The 19807-nt window shown below is 36.6% G+C and overlaps 1 protein-coding gene and 1 pseudogene across 1 annotated transcript in view; both read left to right on the plus strand.

The window, feature by feature from the left end:
* LOC140988445 (WAT1-related protein At1g68170-like) overlaps positions 1-1877 on the plus strand; it is a 2606-nt gene extending 729 nt beyond the window's left edge. The window contains exons 2-5 of the mRNA XM_073457457.1: positions 340-611; positions 951-1109; positions 1196-1347; positions 1455-1877. Of these exons, the coding sequence (XP_073313558.1) occupies positions 340-611; positions 951-1109; positions 1196-1347; positions 1455-1734 (863 nt within the window). The 3' untranslated portion in view covers positions 1735-1877. The remainder of the gene's footprint in view (positions 1-339; positions 612-950; positions 1110-1195; positions 1348-1454) is intronic.
* Positions 1878-12387: 10510 nt separating this feature from the next.
* LOC140988939 (tubby-like F-box protein 8) lies at positions 12388-16354 on the plus strand (annotated as a pseudogene).
* The last annotated feature ends 3453 nt before the right edge of the window (positions 16355-19807 follow it).

Genomic DNA, 19807 nt, shown 5'->3' on the forward strand with positions numbered 1-19807 from the left:
AAAACTTTTTTTCCACTAATTTGTCTTATTTTAGGTTTTAGCCTATTAACTCGTTAATTAAATTTGATTTTAGTACGCTAATTTTTAATTTTCGATTATTTTGTTAAATTAATGATAAGTTGTGGCACATCTTAGCATTTTCCAACATTACATCTTCATTTCCTAGCGGTATGCAGGATTTTCGATACTACATAATAATTTTTCAATGTCACATTAGCACTCCGACGAAATATGAATAAAAATTACTCGGAAAAAAAAAGCCAAACTTTGAATGCATTGTGATTATAGACATTCTTTCATCCTAAAAAAAATACTTTTATGCATTTGTGAATATGGTTTGATTATTTAGGATGGAGAAATTGGGGTTGAAGACAATTGCTGACAAAGCAAAGGTGATGGGGACATTTCTGAGTATAGGAGGATCTATGCTTTTGACTTTTTACAAGGGTTTGGAAGTCAAAATTTGGTCAACCCATGTTCACATTATTCAAACAAATAAACATGCAGATGGCCACGTGGCAACAGCCAACCAAAAGTCCATTAATAACATTATAGGCCTTTTGCTCGCTCTCGCTTGCTGCTTCAGTTATTCTTTTTCCTTGATTATTCAGGTAAATTAATTTTCAAACATTAAACTAATTTTTTTAAATAATATCATTTTGGTTATATATATATATATACACACACACATGTAAATAAGATATTGATCTTTGGATAAATTAATACATGAAGGTTAAAGGTGAATTATCTTTTCAATTAAAAAACAACTTTGAAATTCTATCAATATGGCATCACGAAACAACTTTTGCCTGCATCAATTGAAATATGGATGAACGATTCGTTTAGTTTCGACTTGACTACTGATCAGTTCACATGTTTCGTCGAGCATGCAAAGTCTTCGAATTTCGTATGTATGTATGTATATAATTGGTTTCACAAAATTGAGACAGGCTAAGGTGAGTGAGAAGTACCCTTGCCACTACTCAAGCACAGCCTTAATATCGGTAATGGGGTCGATTCAAGCTGTGGTATATGCATTGTGCACGGAAAGGGATTGGAGCCAATGGAAACTTGAATGGGACCTGAAACTCCTCACCGTAGCTTATATGGTAATGTTTCTTAATTAGGTACGTGATATATTTTAGTTAATCCATCCTAAAAAATAGGATGTTGGTACATATGTAATTTGGTGCAGGGAATCGTTGGATCTGGAATAATATGGGTTTTGATAATGTCGTGCTTACAAATGAGAGGGCCGTTGTTCGTCTCCGTTTTCAATCCGCTATTGCTTGTACTCGTAGCACTTTCTTGCTCCATATTTCTTGACGAGAAGTTATATTTGGGAAGGTTGCAAATTTTATTGCTCCGGCCTTCTCTTTCAAGTTTTTACAATATTTCCATCACAAAAAATTATAATATGCAATAATATTTTTTTCATTTCGAGTTACGTACAGTGTGCTTGGAACGGGGATAATAATATGTGGGTTGTACTGCGTGTTGTGGGGAAAAAGCAAAGAAATCAAGAAAGTATGTAGACTTACTCCATCGAGTGAAGATCAAAGCTTAAAGGTCGATCATAATGTCATCCATGGCGGTGGTGGCATCATGGCTGTGGCACCAAATTTTGTACCAGACATTGAAATGACTCAAGCTCTCTGCGGAAAGGAAGACGGACCAGATTTAGAGGCTAAGGTTTCAGTACCTCAAACGATCGTGCCAAAAGAAAATGCGTAGTTGGAGCACATTTTTTCAAATCTTTATCATGCTGAGAATTGTCATCTCCCACCAGCTCTTAACAATTCAAAGGCACATTAGTTTCTAATGAAATTATCGAGTTTAAAACTACATATTCGCGAGCAAGACTTTTTATTCCTATATCTTGGACGACACATTTTAATTTCCACTAAACATTATTGGAATTTTTAGTTTTTTTGTTTTATATATAATACGGTAATAAAAAATAATAAAAAAAATTTGTTTTGTAACTTGAATTTTTGTCATTTTCTATTTTTGTACAAACACGACTTTTTGGTATACCGATTTGTACATTTTTTGTTAAAATTTTAGTTATTTTTCACCGGAGTGATAATGGAAGATGAAAATTCGTCATTTCCTCTACACATCCTTGCAAACAAAGTCAACAAATGCTTTCAATTGTGGTTGTAAGCCTTAATCGGTTTATCTTCACTTTTCAGCTTTTTCTGATGCTTGTGCATTCATCATTTTATAGAAACGAATACTTACATTCATCAAATCACATATAGATTCCGCGACATAGTTATGTGGTGAAGTGAGACTTCCCGTTTGTATCAATAAAGCACGTCTTTTCTCATCATTAACTCTTTTCCAGCCTCTGAAAGCATCAATTCTAAATGCAAGTAAACTGGCCTCTTTTTCTTGGAAAATGAAACATGGAAAGCAAAAATACCACATCTTTATTAGGAGTACTCCAACCAAGGAAATTGTTCAAGCCAACTTTTTTGAAATCTTCGACGTTGTTCTCCTAAATTGATTCGCGGATACTCCATAACAGATTGGCATGACCCCCTTAAGATATAAGCTCTTCTGATTGCATCTCTTTCATTAATAAGATACTGCCAAATTGGAGTACGCATGGTCGGATCTAGTTGAACATAACCACTCACATCACTATCAAATATTTGATACTTGGTCGGATGTTATTCATCATAGTTTGAGATCTCAACATTAGTTGGAGAATGCTCATCTCTAGTCGATGTACTAACTTTTGGTTAAAATATGAAAACATATTTTTCTTCTTGTCTTCTTAAGGTTCCATTGGAAAAACATCCTATTATATACAACAAATGAGAAAGAACCATATAAATACAAAAATACAAACATAATCTTAATAATAGTCCAATAATTCAACACCACAAATTGATCAAAATTGATTTACTCAAATAAATAAACTTAGACATTAACTAATTTTCAAAAATAAATTTAGACACTAACGAACCTTTTGAGAATTCAACACATGCATTTAAATTTAACTATTTCTTATAAGCTCTAAAATTCACTACAACAATTCTATAATTCAGTACAAAAATCACCACATTTATAAATTTGGAGGAATCAACAAATTATATATAATTTATAGATATACAAATTTCGTACGGCTCCAAACACCCAGACGAAATCCTAGGCTGGCCTCATTAGAATCACAAGAAAACATTAGGGGAAAGGGGAGAAATCGATTCATATATGCGTGCTATGTTTTAATGGGCTAAAGAATTTTAATAGGTTAAAGGCCAAACAAATTTAAATAAGGCTAGACCACCCAATAAAAACTCACATTTACTCATCCAGCTAGTCTTTGAGGTGGCTCCGTCCTCGATATCAGCTAGTCTAAGTATGGAACTATCAACAAAACCTAGCTTGTTTTTCACAGAGAGAGCTATGATTGTCGATCGATACCAGAAAAGGAAACGAAAATCCATATAAATCGAGAGATTTAGCTTTGCAAAATTGTGCGAGCTGAGGATGAATCTCGATTAAGCAGCGGAATCATAATTCTCCTAATATCATATTACAGTTGGAAGAGTGAACTCATATATGTGAATATGAATCTTATTGAACAAAAATCAACTCAAAAAATGTTAATATACTAAAAGTTAACCGTATAGAATAACTGCCTAACTTAAGTACTCTTGTTGACTAACTCAACTAATACATAAATTAAAATCTAATACCTCTCAATTACGAGGTTTCTTTTGTACAAGAATTTAAATTTTTTTTAGTGTTTTATAAGTGAAAAAACTTGAAATACGTGTTTGAACGAGATTTTTCTAAAAAAAATTATGAAAGACGTTTGTTAAAGTATTTTTTTAGTCTTCTATCTATTATCTTGTGACAGTTTTAGTCCTATATATATGTTTTTTGAATCAATTATAATCCTGTAAATATGTCTTGATTATCAATTTTTCACGTATGTTCAATATCAGTTTCATCGTCACGTAATATTAATGTGGCAAAATGTGGTACAATTAATACTAGTTGCAGAACCAATATAATATAGTTAAAATATGATATCGTATACATTTATAGTTAATATACACGTACATAAACATGTAATTCAACCAAAATATATATCAATTCAACCAAGATATAATATCAATTTCACAAAAATATAGTATCAATATCACCAATATAAAATATCATTTCAACAAAAACACAGTAGCAATTCAAGTTTCTTGACACGCACAATAACAAAAAATGTTTCAGGAATCATATACTCGCAAAAAACTTATGACTAACACATTGACTAAAAATGTAATAAAAACTAGTTGTATATGTAAATTATCTTATTTTTTTAACACATTATTTTTTTATAATACAAAATATAATTCTATTATTTATATTTGATTTTAAACCAAATCAAATATTAACCAACTTAATGATTAGAGTCGTCAATTTCTCTTGGGGTTAACTCATCCCACTATTAAAAAGAGACGTTTGGGTTAGTGACTGGTTAGCACCCTAACCCGTAACTCGTGATGAGATAGGTTGGGTCAGTTCGGATCGGGTTTTTCCAACCTACCCCGTGATGGCGGTTGAGTCGAGGCGGGACGAAGCCAACCAGCTCGTTTGACGATTCTAGTAACGATGAGTGCCTTGAACTTGAGCTCATAAATTCACAAGTCGAAAAATAAATCTGAATTTGTTTTGCACCAAAAAAAAATGACTCTACTAAAAGTCGCTTATCGTGAAAACACACCAAGTATGAATTAGAATTTTGTCATTGAGTCCTTCAAATTTTTATTTTTTTAAAAAAAATACGTTAAAGAATTTGTCACAAAATTAAAATTTTGACATGAGTCCTTCAAATTTTTTTGTTCTGAAATACGTTGTCACAAACTAAAAACCTTATCGCAATGTTTGGTTTTCTTTAAGGAAAACATTTTGGACTATGTTGGAACCAACCGTCATTATATATGTTATGTGGGAACCTGAAATTCCAGCAGTAGTTAGCATTTCAGCAGAAGCTAATAAATCCAGCATCAACTAATTTTCAGAAGATGGTATTTTTTTTCCAGCAGATATAATTCAGCAGCAGAAGAAGTTCAGTAGCGAGATTCCAGCAGATAGCTACTGATTCAGATTAGAACTTGTAACTGAAGCATTTAACATGGAATAAAGACTGTTAATGGCACATCATGGCAGATTATGACCATTAATAGGGAGTGCAACAGTCAGAATTTGGTATATAAATAACACCCTCAAATCTCTGAAATTGTTGCTACATAAATCCTGAGTTATCACTTGAAATTCGAGCTAAGAGAGTGCCTATTTTCGAGCTGTAAAATCCAGTAGCGAGAACAAGCAGATTCCAGACTTCAACAACCGAAACTTCTAGCAAATTATGGTAAGTGGGCTTATGTATAAATATCTTTAAATCAGTTTGATAATTCATGTTTTGAAGCAGAGCATATATATTTCTGATCTCTGATTTTTGAAGCACTGAAACCTAGTGAACTAATGGTAGGAATATATATTCTGAGCATTATTGATTATTGATTGCTGATTACTGGCCTCACCCCTTAGAGGAGAGAACATATAGGGGACTGGTATCAGTTTAGCCATGAAATTCACAAACTTGCTCAGTGCTTACTTGTTAAATTTCTGATTTCTGTTCTGAATACTGATTTCTGTACTGAAAATAAGAGTTTTCTGTATATTATTGTATCACTGTTTCTGTTAAAAATGGTTTTGAAAACTGAGAGTTATTCCCGCCCCCGCTTACTGAGTGACGATCATATCACTCACCCATCAAACCCATCTTAGATAAGAACGAGGAAGAACTGTTAGAAGAAGAAGAGCAGAACCAGTTCTGGGTCTGGTGAAGAAGACTGTTATTTTTCAGTTCTAGATTATGTTTTTCCACTGCATTTGTAGAAACAATGTTATTTCTGATTTTACATTTTTGCTGTAAAACATTTGTTATTTGAGTTTGTATCAGACAATGAAATATTCAGTTTTATGAATAAAAAGACTGGTTTCTGAATTTTGTACTTCTGAGGCTTGTTTTTTTCGAATGTAAATTTGATAGCAACGCCGGTGTCGACTAACCTCGTCCCTGAGGCGTGAAATGTTAAATCGTATAAAAAAAATTAAATTAAATAAAATTAAAATTAATATAAATTAGAATAAATATAATAAGATAATAATGATAAAAAAATTAAAAAGATTAATAATTGTAATGGAAAATATGGAAATACCTTAATTTAATTTGAAAAAGGATCCCAAAAAATCTAGAATATATTTAAGTTTGTTTAAAATATATAAAGTTAATAATATATTATTATTATTATTTTAAGAAATAAAAATTGTTTTGAAAAAAAAAACTAGCTTACTCTTGTGTAGAATCATGATAATTAGAGATGTAATTGAAACAAATCGTCGGTGAGCTATTCGAATATCGATTCGATAAAAACTCGCTTAATGAGACTCGTTAAGATAAATGAACCAAGCTTAAACTTTATAATATTCGACTCGTTTGCTCGTGACTTGTTCGTTGATAAGTTCACGAGTCATCTCTTAGATTGATACTCACGAAAAAATTTAGGGTCCAATTCCAGCAAGTGTCACTAGTCCAGACGCAGGCTTCAAATTTACTCTGAGCCTAAAATCACGAAGAAGACCGTTAGAAGTGGGCCGGGAGGGTGTCCCGACGTAGCCCCTCCAACGCTCAAGTCAGAGACTGAGGATATGAGGTGAGAGCAACTAAGGGTGCTGCTGAAAAATAATATAGTGAATGAATGAACTGAACACTCAAACCTGATATTTATAGGAGAGTACCTGGGCCCGTGATGGGCCTTCCATAAATCTGGTTCAGGCCTAACCTTAGTGGGCCCAAATATGGGATATTACCAGTCTTCCTCTCCCAAGTCGAGCTGATTTGCAGGTTCGAAGTTCGATTAATTGCGTTTTTCTTAGTTTAACATGCAAGTTGTGCATTTTTCTCCTGCTGCTCATTAGTCACTATAAATTTGGAAACAAATCATATGACAATCATGTTCTGAATGGAAAGAATTGGTCTGGTCTTCCCCTCCTCAATTCATTCTCACTTATCCCACACAGAATTTTTCACCCACGCTCACGCCTCGACCTTCCCTCGCGTGCCCTAGCCACCTCGCACACCTCCCGTTCATCTCTTTTCTTGCGCAGCCCCATTTCGCCGCCCACTTCCTTGCCACTCGCCATAGCTCCGCGCCTTCGCCCCCGCATAGCCTCGCCTCGCCTCCCACCTCCTCGCCATAGCCTTGTGCAAGCTGGCCCTCACGCCTTCACCCATAGCGTCTTGCCCCTGCCAACCCTCCTCTCGCCTTTCATCCATGCTCGCGCATGCCCCTCCTCCCTTCGCCTCTCTCCCTCGCCCTCTGCAGCGCCTCGCCAACGCCCAGCCTCGCTCTGCACGCTCGCTTCCGCCCGTGCGCCCCTCGCTCTACGCGCCCTCGCCCAGCGTGCCCTCTTTCTCGCCCTCGCCCTCGCCCTCGCCTTGCACGCCCGCCGCCACACGCTCTCCTCCGAAAGCTCGCCCCTCACCCCAGCCTCGCCACAGTTCGCCCCACAGCTCCTCACCCCTTGCCCACGCCAGCAGCGCCTCGCCCCGCGCCTCACCCTTCGCCCCTCGCCAGCAAGTTCTCGCCCTAGCCCTAGCCTCCTCGCCCACTCCACTCGCCTTCGCCAGCACGCCTCGCACACTCGCCCAACAGCCCTCGCATCCTCCTCACCGCAAGCACTTGCACCCTCATCCAGTAAGTTGAGAATTTATTTCGAATAGGATACAATAGAGAGTTAAACATTGTTCGTTATCGCCCTCGTCCTCGCCCTCGCCCTCGCCCTCGCAGCCTCCTTCAGGTTGATCCCCGTAATTTTTGTTGCGTTAAACATTGTTCATTATCGACAAATCAAATAAATTTTTCTAACACGGCATGCCCTCGTCGCCCTCATCTTCAAGGTCCTCTACTAAGATTTTGAAGAAAAATAATTTCCATTTTCCCGCATCCTTGACTCCTCTGCAGAAGTAGTCCTTAGCAGGAAAAATAAAATTTCAACCTCCTCAACCTCTAACTCCTCTGCTATACGATACCTTAGCAGGAAAATAAAAATCTCACCTCATCATCTCGTAACTCCTCTGGTAAGCCGGGCCTTAGTAGGAAAACAAAACTCTCACATCATCATCTCGTAACTCCTCTGCTAAGCAGGGTCTTAGCAGGAAAAATCAAACTTCAACCTCCTCACTCTCTGACTCTTCTGCTAGGCGATGTCTGAACGAGAAAAAAAAACTTCCACCTCCTCACCCTCTGACTACTCTGCTAGGCGATGGCTCAACAGGAAAATAAAACTTCCACCTCCTCACCATGTGACTCCTCTGCTAGGTGATGCCTCAGCAGGAAAAAAAACTTAATTTCCAACTCATCACTCTCTGACTTCTCTGCTAGGCGATGTCTCAACTGGAAAACAAGAGTTTCATCTCCTCATCCCAATCTTCTCTGCTAGGGGATGCCTTAGCAGGAAAATAAAGGTTTTACCTCCTCACCCCTGACTCCTCTACTAGGTTCAGTCCAAGTAGGTAAAATTTAATTTTTCGTCATCGACTCTTCTCCTTTATTAAGCGTAGCCCCAGTAGGTAAATTTAATTTTTCTCTTCTACTAGACGATGCCTTAGTAGGAAAATTTTAAAGATGTCTCTACTCTACTCTGCTCCTCTACTAGGCGATGTCTTAGTAGGAAAATTTTAAAGATGTCTCTACTCCACTCTGTTCATCTACTAAGTGATGCCTTAGTAAGAAAATTTAAAGATGTCTCTACTCCACTCTACTCCTCTACAAGGCGATGTCTTAGTAGGAAAATAAAATTTTTTTTCTCGACTCTGCTCCTCTACTAGGGATGCCTTAGTAGGAAAATTTAAATTTTCTCTTCTCCAACTCTTCTCCTCTACTAGACTCAGTACAAGTAGGTAAATTTAAATTTTCTCATCCACTATGCTCCTCTACTAGGCGATGCCTTAGTAGGAAAATTAAAAGATGTCTCTACTCCACTCTGCTCCTCTACTAGGTGATGTCTTAGTAGGAAAATGAAATTTTTCTCCTCGACTTTGCTTCTCTACTAAGCGATGCCTTAGTGGGAAAATTTTATTTTTCTCCATCCCAACTCTGCTCTTCCACTAGGTAATGCCTTGGTAGGAAAAATTTTTATTTTTATCCTTCCCAACTCTGCTCCTCTGTTAGGCGATGCGTTAGTAGGAAAAATAAAGTTTTCTCACTTTCATATTACAACAACATTAATGAACTCAAAAGAAGAACTTGATTTTACTGAATTCCAACTTTTTACATGGGATGATTCAAATATGAAATACATCAATGATAAAATCCAGAATGATATTTTCTAAGGTGGTAAGCATTCATGAGCCTCTTTAAAGCCTTGTCTTGAGCATTCTCCAAGTAATAAGCTTCAAAATTAAATTTCTCAATCACTCTGAAAAGTCCCTCCCACTCTGGGTCCAACTTTCCCCGCTACTCTTCTTGTATCTTCACAGGACCAAGTCACCCACTTCTTCCTTTCCTAATCATGTTAACCTCCACACGTGCTTTTTTCCCTCACTACCCCTTCATAACACCGACGCGCGACTGTTTGGTCCCCGCACAAGACTCCAACTCCTTTTTCTCACTTGAAACTTAAGCTTCTGATGATAAGTGGATGTTACGACTCTAAAATCCTTCAGGGCTGGCCGTCCTAGAATTCCATTATACGCTGACGAGGTATCCACCACGGTGAAGGCTAACATTTTTGTTACCCGTCGAAGATCAATCCCCAAAGATAGGGGAAGAACAATCTGACCCAAAGGCGAGACGACGTGTCCTGCAAACCCGTACAGTGGGGTGGAGACCGGCTCAAACTCAAATCCTTCTACCTTCATTTGATCCAACGTGCTCTTGAACAAGACGTTAACGGAGCTTCCATTATCAATAAATATCCTCGCCACATCATAATTGGCAATGGTGGCCGTCACCACCAAGGCATCGTTCTGTGGAGTCACAACGCCTCAGAGGTCTTCCGGTCCAAAGCTGATGACGGGGTCTTGTGGTAAGTCTGCACCTCTAGATATCTCAAAGTTCTCCAACCTTCTCTCATGTGCCTTCCGAGCTAACCCAGAGTCTTCATTAGTAGCACCCCCGAGATCATATGAATCATTCCTCTGGTAGGTGGTTTTCGTCATTCATTCTTCTCCTCCGTTCGACGGGCTCCTGAGGGACATCTTGAACTCGACCTTCTCATCTCTGCTCCCCGACCCTCTGATTTATCCACGGAGGGCCTTGACCACGCCTAGGGGACGGGCGAGACCTCTGTCGACTCCCGGATGAGGATCTTTCTCGTCTGTCCCACAAAAGCAATCTAGCACTGCTCTCAACCTTTTGCGACTTCTCCCACCTCCCCTCGGGCTCCCTCACCTCCATCACCTTGTCACGACTCCTATCTATAGGAACATGGGATGAGAATTGTCCTCTGCCCCTCGCTTTATCCTCATCCCTCTCGCCCGCACCTCTCTTCCTTCCTCCTCTTTCCGCTCCCTCAACTCTACTTCCCCCAGGCCGCTGCTCCATCCTCTTATGCTACTGGGCATCTTCTAGATTTATATATTTTTCCGCCCGAGTTATCAGATCATCATAGCTCGACGGAGGTTTCTTGACCAGCGATTTGAAAAATTCTCCTCCCCTCAGTCTTTGGGTAAAGGGACTTATCATGATGTCAGGGGTAGCCACTGGTATTTCCAGCGCTGCACTGTTGAAGCGCTGGATAAACTCTCTCAAAGTTTCAGTCTCTTGTTATTTCATCACAAACAGACTCAAATAGTTTTTTTGGTGCCTCTTGCTGCTAGCAAATCGGTGCAAGAAAGCTGTAGAAAAATATTCGAAAAACTGTATGGAATTGGGCTGCAAGGTGTTAAAACATTGCTGGGCTGACCTCACTAGCGTACCCAAGAACACCCAGCACCTGATCCCATCTGAATATTGATGTAACAGAGCCGCATTCGCAAACCTCTCTAAGTGTTCCTCGAGGTCAGTATGTCTGTCGTACTCTCCCACATTTGACTGTCGGAAATTTGAAAGAAGCCATTCTTCCAAAATGGCAAGTGAAAAATGACTTCCTATCTTGGACGTCGGCGCTCTGCTTCCCACCTGCTGCCTCAACCTCCGTATTTCCTTCCACATCTCTCCCATTTCCATATTCCCCTCGCTTGGGAGGGGCTGTGTCTTTTCAACCCTGCTCTGGTGGCCCTCGGTATTTTCTTCTCGCTCCTGGCGAGTGGCATGTTCCTCAGCAAACATAGATTCTTGGTTCCTCTTCATAGCCTCGTCCACTGTCCGGGTAATAAATTGGCCCAACTGTTCTAGGGTCAAGTTCCCCACATTCTCATTGGGACGGGGTTGCTCGACCCTTGTCTCGTCACGGGGCTGCTCGGCTCTTGTCTCCTGACGGAGTTGTTCCTGCCTCGTCTCAAGACGCGGCTGTTATTGTCTCGTCTCAACATGAGATTGTTCGGGTCCCATCTGAAGACGTGACGATGATGAGTTAGCTCTTCTGCTCCCTCTCCTGCCTACCATCTCTACGTCTCAACTCAAAGCTTCCCACAGACAACGTCAAATGATACTCACAGAAAATTTAGGATTCGATTCCAGCAAGTGTCACTAGTCCAGACGCAGGCTTCAAATTTGCTCTGAGCCTGAAATCACGAAGAAGACCGTTAGAAGGGGGTCGGGAGGGTGTCCCGACGTAGCCCCTCCGACGCTCAAGTCAGAGACTGAGGATATGAGGTGAGAGCAGCTAAGGGTGCTGCTGAAAAATAATATAGTGAATGAATGAACTGAACACTCAAACCTGATATTTATAGGAGAGTACCTGGCCCGTGATAGGCCTTCCATAAATCTGGTTTGGGCATAACCCTAGTGGGCCCAAATATGAGGTATCATAGATGAAAATAATAGTTTTGATATTTGATTGATTGATTTTGCACGCTACTTATGAAATATATAGAAAAATATATTAAATTTATTATAATAAATTTACGAATTTTAATAAAAATTTTATATTTTTTCTCTAAATATATAATTTATTTTTTAATGAACTTAACAATTATTTAAATTCATAATTCACATTTATTAAGCTCGTTTAGTTTTGATAAAAGCTTGAATAAGCTCGTAAAACTTAAACTTAACTCGATTATAAACTAGTGAAATATCAAATATTCAAGCTAAACTCGAATTGTCTAGACAACAATAAAGCATTTAGAGACCCTTTACTTATTGTTTTTTCTCCAATATATTAATTAATATTTTAAAGTTCAGGTCTCCTTTCTCCCCCCTTCTCCTCCTCAGCTGTGTGCATTTTGGAACTGGATTAAATCCCATTTTGGGGTCCTATGAGATCCCTTTTCTTTGTATGTGTCTGTGGGAAGAGGTAATTTGTGTGTTACTTGTTTGCGCGTCATTCATTACACTTGTCTGAGGTTCTGACCCACATATTCTTGCTGTGGACTTCCGTTTTCTTTTCAGTTGAGGTATAAATCGTTGATTTTCTTCACCTTGGATATTTCATCGTGTAAAGGTGAATTCTTTTGTTTCTCAAGTCAATGTTTCATTCACATTTGATGTGTTTCCTTTTTTCCATGTTTATTTTGTTGTTTCTGGCCCAGAAAAAGCGAATCTCGGTTTGAAGTATGGATTTTTCTTGCCGGGACTAATTTACTTCCTGGATATTTTTTCAGTTTTGCTGATTTTTTTTTTTTTTGTAGTTATCCATTGTCTGAAAGGGTGGGGCTTATTTTCCTGAATTTCTCACTTTGAACTACTCCCATTTGTTTTCCCAGTACCTGAGCTGAATTTTTTCTTCTACTTTTGTGGTTCTTGCAGATCTTTGGTGAGAATATGGACCTTCGCTCTTTGCTACGGCCCTTTTAGCAGGTTTACTACATTTTTTATCTACCAGTGAATTTTACTGTTTTTTTCGTTTTATTTTGAACTTTTTCAAGTTTGTGTTAGTTTGAATTTCTACTTCACCGTTTTTTGTGTGTGTGATTCTTTGTAGTTTAGGTCCCAATAATACGTTTTTGTTTCCTGAAATTAGCTTTATATTCGAGGTTTTGAAACCGCATAAAATTTTTTCATGGTGCAGTTGGCTTTTTCTATGTCATACAACTAATTTATGTGGTTCAGATAAATCAGTTGTATCTTGCAAAATGTGCAAATTCTACAGACTTTTGGTGTTTGTTGGAAATATTTTCGGCTGTTGTGTTTGGATGTACTTTAATGTGTGAGTGAGGTTTATTAGCAAAAATTAGGTGTTTAGTTGGCGTTTTCTTTGTTTTTCCTCTCCAAGTTAAAATATGAAAACTAAGATCACTTAGAACTTAGAAAAGCTGAGCCTGTCAAATTATTTTGATTCAGTCTACTTTACGGACCATGTGAACATGTTCTTTTCAACTCATTATTCTTGTTCTTCTTTTGTTCATTTTTCATTTCTTACCTTATCCTCTATGTATGAGTTTTTTCTCTTATCTTTTCTTCATCTCAAACTTAACTTTTTCTTTGATAATTATTTTCTCATGCTCATTCACAGAAGCCGCATAGGGAGTTAATTGCTCCAATATTTATTGGGAAAAGATTTACCAAGTTTCTTTTCCATTCTGCGACTCCTTGCCTTTTGGAGATTTAATGTCGTTTCGAAGTATAGCTCGGGACATAAGAGAGTTTTGGGAACTTATCCAGACCAAGCTTTGATGTGAGGTTGTCTGGTCATCACAGGGTTAAATCCCACGATTTGTTTCACGACTTGAGTGATCAGCATTTAACAATCCAGAATAGTCGTTGGGCTAATCTCCCCCCAGAGCTACTTTTTGATGTAATTCGAAGGTTGGAAGAGAGAGAGAGCAGTTGGCCTGCTAGAAAACATGTGGTTTCATGTGCTTCTGTTTGCCGATCATGGAGAAACATGTGCAACGAAATTGTTCAAAATCCTGAATTTTGTGGGAAGCTTACTTTTCCTGTCTTGTTGAAACAGGTAGCGTCTCACTCTCTATTAACATGCTTGCATCATACACAAGATCTAATTAACTAAACCTGACTAATGAAAACAATCTTCTTCGTGCTGATTTTTTCTTACTACGTATGCAGCTCTTATGTTTACTAATAGATCATTTGGGACATATACTATTTCTATTAGAATGATTAATCTACTTTTTTTCTGTTTACAGCCAGGGTATCGTGATGGTGCTATTCAATGCTTTATAAAGAGGGACAAATCTAATTTAACTTTCCATCTTTTCTTATGTCTTAGTCCCGGTGAGTGTCGTGGGGAATTTTTAATCTGCTCCACTTGGCTAATCATGTTCCTACTTTTTAATATATTTTTTGTTACTTAATTGGCCGAATACCTTAGTTCAAAACTTATTTCCCTCTTCGGCATGAGTTCTTAAATTGTGTGCAGCTGAGTATACCCTGTTGTTTCTTATTTGTCTTGACATGGCGTCCTGTATTTACTTTCAAAAAAACGTCAGCAATTGGCTGTGAGAGAGCTAATTTCAATTCAAGATTTCAATTTGACATATTATTGCATGTTGACTTCAGTTTTACGGTTGTTTGTATAGCTTTGCTCACAAATCTTTTATTTTACCTTTTTCAATTTTCTCAGCTTTGCTTGTTGAAAATGGGAAGTTCCTTCTGTCAGCAAAAAGAACTTGTAGAACTAATTGTACGGAGTATGTTATCTCAATGGATGCGGACGACGTTTCCATATCAAGTAGCACTTATATAGGAAAACTAAGGTAGACCATCAGATCTAAATTTCAAGTTTCTTATAAATTTATTAGTCCACTATTTAAAACCGAAATAGCGAATAATTTCTTCTGTGAAACATGATTTTACTTGCTTTTTCTAATCGCAAATTGATGGTCTTCTAGAACCCCCAAGGCCATAACTTGTTGGCTTTATTATGCTGAAGAGAATTTTTTAAGCTGTAATGGAGACAAAGTGCTATGTTTCAATTTTTTTTTGTTATTTAGGCAGCCCACAAATGACAATTGAAGCAATAGTCGCTTTACGCAATTGCTACAATTTGCAATTTTATATAAATCGGATGCACGACCTTAATTTTGATATGGAGTGTAGGACCCGAAGTTTATCGCTTTATCAACACTTACAGGCATTGTGCACATGATACTTGATATGTCATGGTCATTAGTATATCAAAAATATCGTTTGTGGTCCCTAAATTTAATGTTCCTTTTCTTTCTGTTTGTGAGTAACTGACTCATGTTAGTTTACTGTGTATTGCAGATCGAATTTCCTTGTTACAAAGTTTTTAATATATGACACTCAGCCTCCACATACTAGTTCACACATCCCACCACCTGGGAGAACAAGCCGTCGATCCTCTTCCAAGAAAGTGTCACCAAAAGTTCCAACTGGAAACTACAATATTGCCCAAATCACATATGAGCTCAACGTGCTTGGGACTCGTGGTCCTCGTAGGATGAACTGCATTATGCACTCAATACCTATTTCATCCCTTGAACCAGGTGGGGTTGTCCCCGGGCAACCCGAACTCCTTCCAAGACCCCTTGAAGACTCATTCCATGGCATCTCTTTCTCGAAATCTCTAGACCACTCATCTAAATTCAGCAGTTCGTGATTTTCCGACATCGTGGGGTTGTCAAATGAAGATTATGACAGCAAAACAAGATCTTTGGTTCTCAAAAATAAGGCCCCTCGATGGCACGAGCAATTGCAATGCTGGGGCCTAAATTTTCAAGGGCGAGTTACGGTTGCTTTAGTTAAAAATTTTCAGTTGATTTCCGCCACACAACCATCTTCCAACGCCCAAATGATGTCTCAGTGAACGCAACGTGATCCCGATAAAATTAATCTTCAACTCGGTAAGGTTGGAAAAGATATGTTCACCATGGATTATAGGTATCCCTTGTCGGCTTTTCAGTCATTTGCTATTTGTTTGAGCATTTTTGACACTAAGTTGGTTAGTGAATAAAAGCAAGATTTGCCGCAAATGTTGCCAACTGAACTGAATAAAAGCTGTGATTCAATGCATGTAGTTTTATAGATGTATATGTTTTTTTTTCTTAGTTCTTGTTATTGTTGCGTGGAACCTTAAAATTTGTGCCTTAAATTTGATTTCTAGCTTCAATCTTGAATTTCTTGAAGATTGGCTAATGCAATGTTTCACGCACCGATTTTCTTCTTCGTCACATGCATCACACTCAGAAATTCATTTCCAACTTGAGGAATGATATAGATGTTATTGCACACAACTAATCTTTAGTAGGTAACTCTGGTTTTGTCTCTCGCACGAATTAAAACCACATTTTCTTCTTCTTGGATTCTGAAATTTGTGAGAACTTTAGATTTAAGGTTTCTTTTTTAAATTTGATTTATATAGATTTGTTGCTTGGTGTTGGATTTTGTATTCTTGTTGATTGATTGTGTTTTTTATTGAGCTTGATCGAGCACAGATGAAGCTAACTGATGAAGTTTGATTGAGCTTGATTTCAATGCATTGTAATTTTGATTAATCACACAATGACTGAATCATAATTATTCGATCATCTACTCGAATTAATATTTTAAACTCTGAAATTTTTTAATTTTTTTAATTGAATCACCCCAACTAATATCAAATTAATCAAAAATTTAAATATAATTTTTTAAAAAAAAATTAGATCACCGGGACTTTATATGTGACTCCGCCACTAGATTCATGGGACAATCAAGCTCTTTAAAAAGGATAACCACATTTTTATTTTTTATAATGTCAATTTTTGTGGAAAATTTCAGCTGTAATTTGGATGTTAACAAAATTTTGTTTTAAATTATTTTTAAATGAACAATTTAATTCCGATTGATGATTAAATTTGTCCATTTATTTGTTTCAGGTAGTCAACATTCTGAGTAAAAATGACGAACCTTCTTTATTTGAGCAATAAGAACGACATTCTGATTCAAATGATTTTTAATTGTTTTCTTTATGGTCTAACGTAGGGGAAAATATACGTTATTTTTGTTGGGCACAAACATGATGTTTACGAGTGTTCGGAAGAAATACATACTAAAGCAAACAAATTCAGTGGTACTACCCATAATTCTTATCAGAGCAAGAACGGGGCAATAAGAGCTTTTAACTCGTATATAGATAAACACCCACCAGGCAAAAACTTGTGTAATACGGTCTCACGAGTCATATTTTATGAGATAGATCTCTTATTTGTGTCATTCATGAAAAAGTATTGCTTTTTATGCTAAAAGTATTACTTTTTATTGTGTATCGGTGGGATTGACCCGTCTCACAGATAAATATTCGTGAAACCGTCTCACAAGAGACCTACCCTACCCACCAACTGTTTCCTCTACATCTAGTGGCCAAGCGACATAAATTGAAACTTGCAGTGGTAGTTCAACACAAAAGTTTAATAATTGTGATAAAATGATGAAGTTGAATGATTTGATGTTAGATTAAAAAATCATGCATAAAATGTTGTGAGGCTAACTCATGAAATAAAACAAGTGGAGCTCTACAATATAGTGACATGAGTAGATATTGGATTTATTTATAAGACTCTTATAATGTTAAAGAATGTAATTTATTTCTAACTTTTTTTTGTATCTATTTATTTCTAACTTTGGATGTATTTGATTTGTGTAGGTTCTGAATGTCAACTTTGTCATATTTTCCATGTTTTTTAAATCATCTTTGTCATATTTGCTAACAGTGTCGGACCATGAATTTTGAGGCATCAGGCGAGCACCAAAAAATGGTACTCTAAAAACTTAATATTCATAAATTTTTTCATTGATAAATAATATAGTATAAATAACATGAATTCTAGAAATAAAATACAGACAAAGTATATCATCCAAAATAATGACATAATAAAATATTAATGAAGATAAGACCATCCCAATAAAATATGAAATTCATATTTTAAACCAGTACATAATAACTTGATAATTGTCCGCTTCGCAGTTTTGAAAGCTAAAGTATTAATTTAGTTTGTATAATCAATTTTCTCAACCATTTTTTCTTGATGGATAACACAGTCAAGTCATTTAACTTTTTTTGTAACATAGTTGATTGGAGATAAGTTTTAAACAACTTCAACGCAAAAAAATTCCTTTCGACGGATGCAAATTTTGATGGATCACAAAAATTATGCAACCAAGTATTGGAAAATCGACTTAAACGAATCGATAGATAGAGAAATCGAGCAATAGCGTTGATCGTCGTAGAATAGCGGATGATTTTGCGGGAACTCATGAGAGATGTATTTTGGATTAATTATCGATTCTTGTTGAGTGTTTATGAATAAGATTAAAAAAGACAAATGGACGTTGATACTTCAAGTTTTAATCATTGGCCAATGCTTGTTAATCATTATTTATGGGATGAATTCATGATTTAACTATATTATATTATACTATCAGAAAAAATTAAATTTTTGTTTACCATAAATGTGACGAACCGTATCTTAAAATACTACTACTTTAATATTTGCAGAAAATTTTCATTTTTTTATTAAACAATTTGTTATAAATATAACTCGTAAAATAAATTACGATCATCACTCGTACAAAAAATAAAGTTAATATTAAACATCCATCATTTGAAAACCACACCCAAAAGTCCAAGTTAAAAACATCCACTATAATTTGAAAAAATCTAATATAATATAAAAATGTAGCATACTAGTCATCAAAACCAGTGCAATAAAAGCAGAGTAAATAGTTTTAAAATGTGCATATAAAAACTCGTGAACTACATGGTCCTCGGGTTTGCACTGCCATTGGCCCAGGCCTGCTCACTGGTAATCGCCTCCTATCTCTTCAACTACATCATCTGCATCGATCAAGTCTAGCGAGTCTAATGACTCAACATGCATAACTCGTGAATAACAAGTAATACGTACTAAATTCTATGAAATTTAAGCATAGCTCGTATATAGCATGATATAAACATAAATATGTATAACATGACTTTCCTGTATAAACATGTTCACAAAATCATATTTTCATACCCGGCATAATAATCGTAATTATAAATCATTTTGCATATAGTTTTGTTCAATACAAGTGGCCTATAACATAAATCGTTTGATCAAATTAAACCACAGTACTGGGCCAGCAGGGATCACCACATCCTTTGGACTGGATGTCCGCTCCCTAACATAACATAACTCCTCCGAAGAGGTTGGAGAGTTCTCCGGACACGTTCTCTGACCTACAAACCCATAACATAATTTGGCCACAAAACAAATATGTCAGCATGACTTAGCATGACCATCTAAATATGTAATCCGACAAGAGTCCTGAATATTAGATTATCCGATTTTACATAGCATACAAGTAGAAACCTATTAATAAAAAAAAAAATAGCAGACGATAAAATATATCACCAAAACTAATACATTTCAATCTCACACAGTATTTTCTATTATTTGAGTAGGATCATATTTGTTATTTTTAAAATTAAAGTAGATTTGATCATTTTATAATCTTATCAGGAAACCATGAGTCAATAATTATATAGTAAAATATAATTTATCAGAAATCAATTAAATCATTTATTTTTAGTTTTAAATTAATTTTATGATATCTCAAAGTAAAATTTTGATTATTTTACAATTATTTCTCTGTTTCGCAAATCGATCCACTCTATTTTTAAATTTCAAACGCACTTCTAACTGGGATCTCGCTTTCAACTTTACTTAAATCGACATCTGTTT

The sequence above is a fragment of the Primulina huaijiensis genome, chromosome 11, assembly GCF_012295235.1.
Source record: "Primulina huaijiensis isolate GDHJ02 chromosome 11, ASM1229523v2, whole genome shotgun sequence".
NCBI lineage: Eukaryota > Viridiplantae > Streptophyta > Magnoliopsida > Lamiales > Gesneriaceae > Primulina > Primulina huaijiensis.